The 12,792-nt window shown below is 33.9% G+C and overlaps 1 protein-coding gene across 1 annotated transcript in view; it reads left to right on the top strand.

Annotated features, from left to right (window-relative positions):
• LOC143227365 (dynein axonemal heavy chain 8-like) overlaps window positions 1-12,792 on the top strand; it is a 73,721-nt gene that overhangs the window by 45,635 nt on the left and 15,294 nt on the right. The window contains exons 14-16 of the mRNA XM_076458819.1: window positions 252-345; window positions 3,922-4,041; window positions 4,393-4,528. Of these exons, the coding sequence (XP_076314934.1) occupies window positions 252-345; window positions 3,922-4,041; window positions 4,393-4,528 (350 nt within the window). The remainder of the gene's footprint in view (window positions 1-251; window positions 346-3,921; window positions 4,042-4,392; window positions 4,529-12,792) is intronic.

Genomic DNA, 12,792 nt, shown 5'->3' with positions numbered 1-12,792 from the left:
ATTCATTATTTACTCACAGATCTTGTTTTTGTACTTAATAGTTCAATTTTAAGTAACTTCCATGTAAGATGTATTTACGTTGATGAAAATTAATATGCAGATTTTGCATTAATGTTTATAAAATATGCTTTTACAGTTCATTCAATATTATATCTTACTTTTTCTAAAATTAATATTCTTATAAGGCATAAATAGCATAATGTAACTTTACATGAAGTTATGATATAGAATACACACTATACATTTAATAGATTTGAGAAGTTATGCATTCCTGGTCTGGATATAGAATCCAAGTATAGTGCTATCTTAGAACATTATAGAGAAGAACTGGAATATGTTTCTCAGGTAATTATTTTGACATAAATATGTCCAATAAGTTATCCTATTATAATGAATTTATGTAGAAAGATTAATTATTTTGTGATATGATATTGTATCTCCACTCAAAAAAAGCTGTCATCCATTGGGACAGCAGTAAGTCTTCAGATTGACAATGCTAAAATGAGGGGTTTGATTCTACTCAATGGACACAGCATATAGTCCGCTGTGGCTTTGCTGTAAACACAAAAAGCTTTCTTCTCTTATACTGCCCTCTATTGGTGCAAACCTTTGCTTGCTACTACCTTTAATACTTCCATTTATCTCAGCAAACTAACATGAAAATGATTATGCAGCAATCTCTCACCAGTAGGAGTGCAAAACTATTTCTATTGCAACTAGTGTCTTCTAATCTTACAGCTGTTAGCTTCTTTTTTCATTGGCAGTTATACTGAATAGATTTGTTTTCACTTGTGGTTTATCAGTTATTCACACATTTTTACTTTCTTAATTTTTCTAATTTAGTTACTTTGTACTTTGCTATTTTTGTTCTCTTTGGTGAAGAGTTTTCAGTTATTTTATGTATCTTCTTTCATTTTTCAATTTCATAAGCTATGCACTCACAGCTTCAGGTAGCCTTGATTACAACTGATGTTACTGTTGGAGTGAAATTACTGACCACATCCAATGGTCAGAATTGCAATTCTTGGCCCATGAAGTAACAGCTGTGGTCTTTTTGGGAGGTGATCAGTTTCATGTAACAATTGGAATACAATGATGATTGTTTTATTATGGCTTTAGAATATGTCTTTCAAAATGCATGTTGTTTCAGGATGACTTGGCCATATGTCTTTCCCCTTTGGTGGATTTATATGTTAAGGTATGTTATATTTTGTCCTTATCTAATGTTTTCCTACGTTAAATCCCTTCTTGAAGACTAACCCTTGAGGCATTATTAATGTTTTCTCCTTCCTGAGTAATTTGAGTTCATGTGAATCGCATTAGGTAGCATTTGCGTTTGGAGGTCAGTTTGCTTCAATCCATGTTACTTTGGACGACAATTCTTTTGATTACCATTGTTCCAACTTCCCTTCTTTCGACTCATAGTATTTGGTATCGCTTCTCCCTTAGCAGAGATCAGATCCCCATAATTCAGTTACTTTTTCTCATGTTTGTATTACTCTGACTACTATTCTTGGGTTATGGGTGATGGTGGACAGACTTCTTCAATTTGCCCTTGTTTGGTGCTTCATGTTAAATTATCCATAGGTTCAGAAAGCCATTTCAATAAGTCTGGTCCTATACTTTCATGCTTAGCATGGCCAGGTGGTTGGAGTGCTTGACTTGTGATCTGGGTATTGCAGGTTCAAATAATTTTCCCACCAAACATGTTTGCCCCTTTCAGCTTTGGTGTATTATAATATGATGATAATAATAGTAGCCCAAGAGTTGGCATCAGGCTGTGATGATTACCTACTTTCCCTCTGGTTTTTCAATGCTAAATTAGAAACAACTTATGTAAGTAGCCATTGTGCAGCTTTATGCAAAATTCAAAACAAACCAAACCTTTACTTTCATTCATTTTCCTCACAGTCTCTCAATCCAATTTCCTTCCCTACTTCTTGTGATCTTGTTTTTTGCTTGTTTGATTCGTTTCAGGGGCCTTTGTTTCCTCTGTTATGTGGATATCTGGCTGCTTTTTGCCTTCTCACAAGATGACTCTGTTTTCCTCCATTCTCAGTTTTTTCTCTAAAATGCTTTCATGGTGGATTGGCTTGCCAGAATGCAAAGTGAAACAGTCTTACCTAATATCTACACAACTTTGTGATTTATATTAGAATGTTTTTCAACTCTCTCCTCCCTCAGGCCCTACCTGTTACACTTCAGTTTCAAACTGTGAAGTGTCCTGTATGCATCTTTTGCTCTTCTTCTGCTACTGCACAAGAGGTTCTCTCTTTTTTTAAAAATGTGTACTTCTCTCAAAGCCTCATTCCTTTTGGTTGTACCCTCATGCATCATTGTTGGTATGTTTTGATAGACCAATGGAGTCTTGTTCAGGGTCCCTTAGATGCCCTTTTACTATTTCATCCTTTATATGAATGACTTTGACTGGTGGTTGGATCAAAAGAGTACTACTTTAAGTGTTCTTCTTCTTCCCTGTCATCTAGAATATCTCCTTTTATGAATGCTTATCTTTCCAGTTGGGTGGGAGTACATATTGTCACTTAGGAGGTTTTAGTACATTGGTCTCTGAGTCTTTTTTTCTTGTCAATCTCTTGAAACTTCTTAATGTTTGTTGGGCTTTCTTTCATTTCCTGCAAGTACTTTGAGACTAGTTGGCGTTGGTCCACTCTGGTCTCTTTCTACAGTTGTCTCATATCACTAGGCAAGAGGCACTCAGTTTCCAGACCTGTTTTCAAACATTGGATCTTCTATGTGGAGCTCACATCACACTGCTTTGTTAGCAAGTCATTATCCAGATGTCCTGAATCTGATTTAGGATCAGATATCCTGTCCTGACAAGATACTCCTGTCAGAGTGGTCTTTGGACTCTGTTGTGGCACAGCAGTATGGTAACTGACTCTCATTGCTAGAAACTGGGTTTTGATACTTATGGTGGACAGACCATAGATAGCCCATTGTGTAACTTTGTGCTTGATTCCAAATCATCAGTCAGTCAAATAAAATAATCAATCTTTTATTTTTCATGTTTTTTTATGTTCTTTGGGATTTAGGTGATTTTACCACTCTTCTCAATACACCACTTCTCCAGTTTTGATCTCCCGTTCCTCATCCTCTGACAGAAGTAGGCAGTACTTTTAGTCAAGTTGATACCTTAATGATGCATATTTTCCTATTTATCTCCTCCCATGTGCCTTTGCTATACTTTGGACCACATCTGTTGGTAACTGTGTTTTGACTAGCACATGTATGGTTTCCCTGTTTTGTTGGCTTTTGATGTTGCTTCCCTTTCTCTTCTCTTTCTTTATCTCTAACATTGCTCTGTCAGCCAATCTCTAGCATGTGTCATCTGTCCATACCTGCTTGAACGGCCAGATTCTTACTATATTTCTTATCCTGCTCATTCTTTCTCTCTGGCAGTTTATCAACGTTCATTCTATATGTATCATCATATTGAAAGTTGATTTCCTTAAATGAAAATGTATTTCCAGCAGATACTTGCTCTTGCTCATCCTCCTTCTGGTGTAGTTTTTTACGATCTGCCAATCTCAAGGTGGTTAACAGCTACAAGATTAGAGAGGGTACTAATTACAGTAGATGTGGTGTTGCATTGTTATTAGTAGAAAGTCGCTGCATAGTCATTTGTGTGGTAGTATGTAGAGTTAAGTGGGAGTATTAAAGATAGTGATGAGTGAAACTTTGTGTGAATAGAGGGCAGTGTAAGTTGATAAAGCTATTTGTCAGAATGAGATAAGTATATATCACTTATTCATTTTCAGTTTAAGAAGATGTTAACATCCAAAAAGTCAACTTATTTTATAAATATGTTAATTATTCTTATAATTTTTAAAAATATGTGAATATATTTATTTTTATAAAATCATAATTAGATAATAAAAAATTATAAACTCATTATTTCAGCTCTATAATCAACAGAAAGATAATCCACCTTATCCGAGGACCATGTCTCCATTTGCTGGAAGGATTGCCTGGGTAAAACATCTATTTAAAAAGATTAATGAACCCATGGAATTTCTTAAGGTATGAGAATGATCATAAGTGTTAAGATACATTCTTGATATTTTGAAATATTATCACAATTATAAAACATTGTTTGTTGTTAAGCGCAGAGCAACCTGTGGGCTATCTATGCTGTGCCCAATGCATATATCAAAATCTGGTTTTAGTATTGTAAACATTTAGACTATGAAAACTAATTGATCATTTGATTTAAAATAATTTATAAAATTTAACTCATTTCATTGAATGGTTACCTGTATTCTTCTCACCCTGTTATTTAACCTGATGTGCCAATGTATCATGCATCATGTTTTGAGATGTTTTTACTGTAAACTTGGAGAAACGGTGATAGATTGTCATTGCATTTTTCAGGTATACCTTCCTTCCTTAAATTCAAAGGATGTCTTGGGAATTGTGCATAAATATAATAAAGTAGCACAAATTCTTGTTCATTTTGAGCTTCTGTATCACATGGCATGGAAAAAACAGGTGGAAACTATTGGTTCAAGTAAGTATCAATATATATTAATTTACATCGTGTCATACTATTATTGCTATTATAAATCTAGATGGCTTTACAACTACAATCTTAATTACCAGATAAATTAGTGTCATATATTTTTGTAAATTCACTACTTTTTGTAAATATAATTTAAAATGGTACAAACTTTTTTCTTAGTTGTAAAATTTTTGTTTGTGCTGTATACATATTTTTCCATTCAACATTGTGGTGTCTGGCTGCTGTAAAGTGCATGTTTATTTACTACTACTTCAGAGACTGTATTGCATAAAATAAATTACATTTCATTATTAAACAGTAAACAACACATACTTTTTTTTAAAATGTCCTACAGATATTGATATTTTATACACATTTTTAAACTAAATGTTCTGTATGAATTCTGTGCTGAAGACATTCTTATACTTTGTATTATTTTTAACTTGTTTTTTTCAGCCTATGGGTTCAAAGCACGAAAACAAAATATGATGTTATCATTAACTTTGTATTAGAGCAAACCAGCTATGTAAATTAGAATAAAACATTTCATGAAACTACTTCATTATCAATACATATCATTAAACTTTGTATCAAGATATAATTGATAAATTTTAATATTGAATAAGAATTATTTTTTTAATTCAGAGTGAGATATTTTAAAAATGTTCAGTATGTCCTCTTGTATGTCATAGGACATGTTTGTACTACAAGCTGTTCAGTTTACATTTTCATACTTTTACTATACAACATCAACAATGCTTAACCAATTAAGAACTTGAGGCTTCATTTAATGATAAATTATAAAGTAGCAATCTTTTTGATTTACTGAAATATCAAAATATTTAGCAACTTATAAAAGAACCCTAAACTGTTTCTTCTTTTGACACCACTTATTTATTCATGCCTACCTGTCTGAAGTACAGGTTAATAATCAGTAGAAAAGGTAGATTCTGAACTGTATAAATCTGATGGTTGTTTTTCAGTTTTATTGTGTGAAAAGCCAAAATTTCATAAAAATGTTGAAAAATGTTTACGAAAATTGTTGCTTCAAATGGAAACTTAATTTTTATCTTATTTATAAGATTTATAGTACAGTACTGACACGCTTGTCTTTTTATCACAGATTTGCTGACATTTTCCCTTCTAGAACAACATTCTTTTTAACTACTTTTTTAAGTTTTTCTATTTTGGAATTGCAAGTGGGTGTTTTTCTTTTCTCCAACTCTGTAGCAAGTGGTGCCTGACCAGATATACATTTTTTAAAAAATTTGCACTTTCCATCTCATAATCGTGTCTAATGTCAATTACATTGTAACCCTTCCTGCTGCATACCTGATATGTAGTTTAAGATGCTACTAGGGGTTGGTTATGTGTCTCCACTCTATTCTTATCTATGCCGAAATAATTACATTGCAGGATTGGGCTATGTAGAGATGGGGTTTCTGAAAAACCACTAGCCAGTATAACTCAAGGTATTTTGTTTCATAAGTTTGTTTTTCCAAGAGTGTACACTCATGGACTAACATTAGTGAAGCAGACAGAGATTGCTGCACATCTCTGATGCTTCATGGTATTGAGACTTTTCCAGGATTTAGTTGAATGACTCCATTGATGCATTAGCTCTGCTTTTTAAAATAGGGTATCATGACCACCTATTGCACTGTCTCTGATGATGCAGTCTTTCATATTCTCCAATGTTTTTCTCTCTCCTTTCTTCTAGTAGAGTATGGGAATCCTTAACACTTACAAGTTCCTAGGTGTTAGGGTAGTAGACCACGGAGGCATGAAGCACTCATCCATGTCACAACTATATATCTATTGTTGCAGTTTGCCCCTCATACTGAGATGTTCCTCATACCTACCACCTCACAGATGTATATTCCCAGTAGGTCCAATGTTGGTTAGAGTTGAGAGTAGACCAGTGGCATTCTACAGGTGTCAAACTAATATGGCACTTTCTACCATGGACAAAATGTTTCATTTCAGATGCTTCTACGGTTAGATTATGAGACTGTGCCATTTTAAGGTCTATACATTTGACGGATTGTTTTTTTTTACTGTGGCATTATTTGTACCTACTATCCTTTGGAGGTACATCCTGATGGGTCTGATGTTGATTGAAGATGGCTCAGTCATGATTACAGTGATGCATTGATGGCATGAAGTCATTCCTACTGTAGACCTCATGTACAGTTCCAAGTGCTTCCAGGTTTTAGTTGATCACAACCAGATATCATAAATATATATTTCTAGTTACAGTTTGCCCCTCAGACTGTGACATGCCTTCTACCTACCATCCTCCAGATGTATATTCCCAGTGGTTCCAGTGTTGGTTGGTGATAGTCTAAATAAGTAAATCCTCATGTTTGATGTATGATTTCCTTCTCATACTGTGGACTGAATTATAAATATCCACTGCCTTCAGGTTTTGAATTGAAGATACACTTCAGGTTTGTGATCCCTTTTCCTATCTTTTGCTGAATGCTGGTTTTCAGCAGATCTCATGTTGGTTGTAACAAGATGCAACATGTTTTCTTGTTTGTGCATGTAAGAGTATCCTCCTCCTACTATGGAGTGAAAGTACATATCCAATGGTACCAGGTTTTGGATGATAGATGCCATTTTTCCAGGGCTTTCCATCATTCTACCATCTATTATATGTTGGTTCCTGGTGGATCTGATGTTGATAGTAATAGAAGTGAGGCATGTTGAGATGGATTTTATGGAAGCTTTTATTCCTCAGCAATTCCAATTTCTAGGTGAAAAGATATGTAATATTCTACCTACCATGTATCTTATATACCATTCCTGATACTAACTGCTGTTGGATGAGTTATAACTACCAGTACATTCTGTCATGCCAAAGAGATTTGACACTCAGCAGTTACACTAATCACTCATCATGCTTTGGGATTCCTTCATGCTTTCTTTCACTTTTTATGTTTGCAATAGAGTCATAAAAAGAACAAAAATACCTGGATCAGATGTGGTGTGGTCTCCCACTGTGATGTGATGTTTCCTCTTTTGGTTTCATACTTTCTGGTCTCTTTTTGAGTGCTTCCTAAAGGTGGATTAGTTTTTCACTAACCCTCTACCAGTTCAATGTGAGATTTTAGCTGTTTTGTTAGTGATGGTAAGATATCATATCTGAAGATAGCATTTTCCTACACTGAAATATACTTCTGATAGATACTTGTATATCTTCTGACCAATCTTGAAATGATTAACGAGAACAAATGTGAAGAGAATGCAGTTTATGCTAGAGGCTGTGTCACTCTCGTATTGGAGGAGGGATGCTACATAATATTTTGCATGTGGATATGCATAAGTGACAAGTGGAAGGCTACTTTTGAGCATTGAAAAGTTTTATTAGAGGACAGTGCTTCTAAAAGAAAGTTATTTTCTGAGAAAAAGTAAGTATTTATCAGGAATACATTCTTAAAGTAAGAAAATACTAAAATCTTCTAAACTATGTCAATTAAACATTAATTTGTAATTGGCTTGGAGGGGAACTTATGATTTTAATGGAAATGTTGAAGTATGTTGAGTAAATCATTGCTCCGAACAGATATTACATTTATTTAACTCATATATATCTTAGTTAGAATGACAGATAAAATACAGTAGTTTTATATGTGCCAGTATAGTAATATTCTAAAATGCTTATTTAAAATTTACAGAAAGTAATTTGGCATAGCATGTATGATGTGCAAGTATAAATCAACTTTGTCACATTGTAAGTGTTAGAAATCATTGTTTTTCTACATGATTTCACTTATTGCTTTATGTTTTATGTAAAATAACTAAAGATTAGACATTTATCATTAAAAAGTGATAATGTATATACGTTTTCATAAACATATACAGACTTTGTATACTCATACCACTAAATTCTGACCATCCTGGGGTTATAATTAACATCCAATATCTACCAAATGTATTAGACAGCACAGACTTTTAACAGAGCCATGTGGTAACATTTTCTCACTTTTATTACAGACAATTCTTGTTTCAATCACTATACTATAAACAAGCTGATAAATTCTTTTCCATTGTGTCCACAGAGCTGGATTTACAATAAACTCAGTGAAAGGTCCTGGTAATCATGCTGTGCAATTGTATTTGTTATTGACAGTGTCGCATAAACAGGCTAATGGTAAGAGTGAGGATTCAGTGGCTTATGTTAGGAAAGTTTCTGCTTTAGCAGGTAAAAGTAAAATTAAAAAAGGATATAGTTGTGAAGAAGTTAGAATTAGAAACTATCAAAGGAAGTATTTCTGAACTTCTTTGTCAATAGTAAAATAGATAAAACAGGACCAATGGCTTGAGTGAGGATTCAGTGGCTTATGTTAGGAAAGTTTCTGCTTTAGCAGGTAAAAGTAAAATTAAAAAAGGATATAGTTGTGAAGAAGTTAGAATTAGAAACTATCAAAGGAAGTATTTCTGAACTTCTTTGTCAATAGTAAAATAGATAAAACAGGACCAATGGCTTGTTTTTGCATGTTTGAGGGTTGCAAGGTTGGTCAAATTAACCAACTGCTGTATAGAGTTAGGACAGAGAAAATAATACGTAAAATATAAAGTTTTTAAAAAGAAAACAAAGACCTTTTGATATTTATTTTGGGGATTTTAGGAATTTGCAAATAAAATTTCAGAATTTTCAGATGAAGAAAAGTAATTTAATTGTGACATGAAAATCACTTTGCACTCAGAGCATTCAGAGTGCTGGCTGCTCTGACAAATGTTTGGTACAGATACATAATTAAAATTGTGACTTTTTGGCAACAGAATGCTTGTAATGTTTACTGAAAGCTTGAAATATATTTCAAAAGGTGTAAAAGTTATAGTATGGAAACTGATGGTCTCTTTGGAGTCATATGGTCTATGTAATTTACAGAAGCAGTAGTTTCTAGGACTAGAATGTGTTGTCACATCCAAAGTTTGTTTCTACATTTGTGAGAGCTGACAAAAGTACTACTGTTGAGAAGTTGACTGCAAGTCACCAGCAATAAAACTTCTAGTTTCACATCATGGTCAAGGCCAATCTCTCACTGCAGCTATTATGACAGGGTAGAGTTGAGACTCCATATCTCCCTAAAATATGACTAAGAAACTCCTTTTTTGTTTACATTTTCAAGCCTGATTTTTATACACACTGGAATATTATCTTCAGGTATGGATTCATAAGTGTAGCCAAACAGTAAGATAGTACTGACAGACCAGACAGCTTTATGCAGTTTTCTTAGAGTAAGCACTCTCGACCATTCTAAGTTAGCTGGTGTGTTACACAAATGGAATGACATGATGATGAATTAATACAAGCCATCTTTTGTACTAAAAGAATTCTTAAATATGTTTTTATCATTCAGGTGCCAGATCCAAAGTGCTGAATGAATTGAAATCTCTCAGCATGTCTAGAGATTTATCTTTTCATGGTAGGAAAAGGTGTCAGCTTGTGTCTCTGCATTCATTAGTATAAACCCAACACACAACATTAGCATGTGCTCTTTCTTTCTGACCATCATTATGGGAGATGATTTCCAAAGGTTTTATGGCTCCATCATTCAATATTCACTGTATTTTAGTATTCATGACCTTTTTAGTATGATACTTCATCAGATATACATTACCTGTGTCAATATGGTGCTGAAGCATTGTTGTTTAAACCCATTTGATCATCTGGTCCCACAATTAAATTTTCATATACACCTACAATGCCACTAAGCTGCTTCCATTGTATTGCCAGCACAATCCTCAACCAACAACTTAAGGTGTGCTCGCAGCCATGCATTGCTTCTTAGGCACGTGGCAATAGATATGACCATAACATTACTGCTATTGTGAGGTATTTTCACGTTACTGACATTGCTTTTAGCTATTTTAGTGTTTACCTGAATTGCCAATTGTTCATAGCACCAAAAGAAAACTATGACTTTTTTCTTTGTTGGCTGGATGACTGTTGAAACAAATTCTGCCTGCTTTCTGGGAAGTAACACTTCATTTTATGTCTAGCTATTATAATCATGTTACATGGTACTGACTGTATCTGGATTAAACCATGAATCCTCATTTGTGTACATGGAGGTATTACTATTCTCTCTGCAACTTACACTTATGCAGCTCAATATTTTCAGACTCATTATGGGCTGCATTAGATATGGCTCATGCTGTAGAATATGAGCCAACTCCCTTAGTACACCCATTCTTAGGATCTTGATTCTTGATCTGAGATCAGAAATTATTACTATCATTGTGTTTTTAACACCTCCTAGGCCGAGCCAGAAATCAATTTCTCTTTTAATATCTAGCCTATGGCCATTCATCAGAATGAAGTTGATATCTACTGGCCACAGTGGTGGTTCTTCTCACAAAGGCTTGAAAGATCCACTAGAGATTTTTTGCTCATACTTTTTTCAGGAACTGAAACTCTTATTTTAATTTAATTGATATATAATAACATTCATTTAGGGTTGACATAGCTATGCTGGCCACTAAACTCTTTTGATGCAAGCAGCTCACTGCTGTGCTTTTCTAAACTAGTGGCTAAGCTCAACTTATGCTGTTTCATTCTCCAGAGTGTTTAACACAGCATCCACTCTTTGTTGTTGGTTGTTCAAGGCCTGCTGAACCAATGGCTAGTACCAGTAGCTCTGCTTAGTTCTTTGTCATGCAAAATATCAATGTGGTTTGGCTGACTTCTTCTAAGCCGTCAGCTGAAAGAAATAATTCTGTCATCTTTCCTTTCCTGCTCAATAAAGTATTGATAGTACCTTTACCAGAGTCCCACCACTCCATAAGTCAAGTAAATGCTTCACTCTTTCTATCTCAGATGATTTTTAAGCAAAGATATTTCCTGTGATGCAAAACCCACAGACAAACCTTGTAGAGGCATGTACTCCATGGAAGACCTGCCATTTAAGTCCAGTGTGATTGCCTTACCATGCCAGGATTTGTGGATGTCCCTTTGCTTTCACTTAGCCTTATGCTGTGGAGGCACTTTGGTACCACAATCTGCCATAAAAGTTGCCAGTATAGCTGCTGCTGCAGACTTCTTCCATCCCAACAGCTAGCTCTAATTAAAAGTTTTAAGTAATGTCATGACAAATACTGCCTCTGTCAGTGTGAGCATGTCCGTATTTCCAAATGGCAAATGGCATTGCATAAAATTCATCAGTAAACTCATCAACCAGGATATTCTCCAGATCTGACCAGGCCATTCACACCACATCATCCTAATAGAAAGCCAATCTCTTGATACTTATCCTTTTCCATGTTGTCAATTTGTCGTTATAAATCATGCTCATTCTCCATAGAGATGAATTGGTAACAGAGCTTGTATATGATTTTCTCCTAATATGTTGCTTCTTGTTATCTAGGTGTTAAACATCTTTGAGGGCCAGTGTTTAAGCTCAGGATCATTTGTTTAACTATTTTACTGAGTATATCCATTCCAGGATGTATTCTCCTAAAATTCTTTAACTTATCTTGAAACCATTTTATACTTGTTATAGTTTTCATGTTATAGCTCTTAAATTAGAAATGTATCTTCATAACATTTTGCCTATTATCAGTAAACATTACATAGCTTTAGTACTGAAAATATCTTTTTTTCATGCTTTTTTAATTTTCAAAGGTTTACTATCCAACATGCAAAGTAATTTTGATTTTAAGGTTACAATACTTTATGCATAAAACAAAATTCAAATTTCACATGCATAAATGCCTATAACAGATATTTATTTAGAAAATATATTGAATTTTATGTTTTATTTTCACTACTGTATCTTTGTAATTTTATGAGATTTAAGCTATTTAGACTAAACATTTATGCTTTTGTGTTATAATTTTAGTCACTTTTGAACGAAAAAAGCATCATTTATATTTATTATTTTTGTTGTATTGACATTTCAGCTGTGCTTGACTAACATTATAGAAGTTGCAATGATGTGGTGCGTGTGTACTTACGTTACTGTTTCCAAGAATATGAAACTGGGATTTACAAAGTGACCTGTCTTGGTTGGGTTTTAGTGTACTATTACTTTATGAAATACACTCGCATTTTGGTTAAAATGTATATGTATATACATTATTACTATTTACAAAAATGTTCTTAAATGCATTTTTCTTAAACATAGAATAGTAAATAAAAAAATATAGCAAAGTTTTCACTTCTAGTTAATGAACTATGTACTTGTTTGAAGCTTGTTGGAGGTTGGTAAGTCGCATCAAATTTCAAGTGTAAAAATGTGATACAAAATACATTTTTTTAGATT

This window comes from Tachypleus tridentatus, chromosome 9 (assembly GCF_004210375.1).
Source record: "Tachypleus tridentatus isolate NWPU-2018 chromosome 9, ASM421037v1, whole genome shotgun sequence".
Lineage (NCBI taxonomy): Eukaryota > Metazoa > Arthropoda > Merostomata > Xiphosura > Limulidae > Tachypleus > Tachypleus tridentatus.
This window is presented reverse-complemented; position numbering and strand designations above follow the sequence as displayed.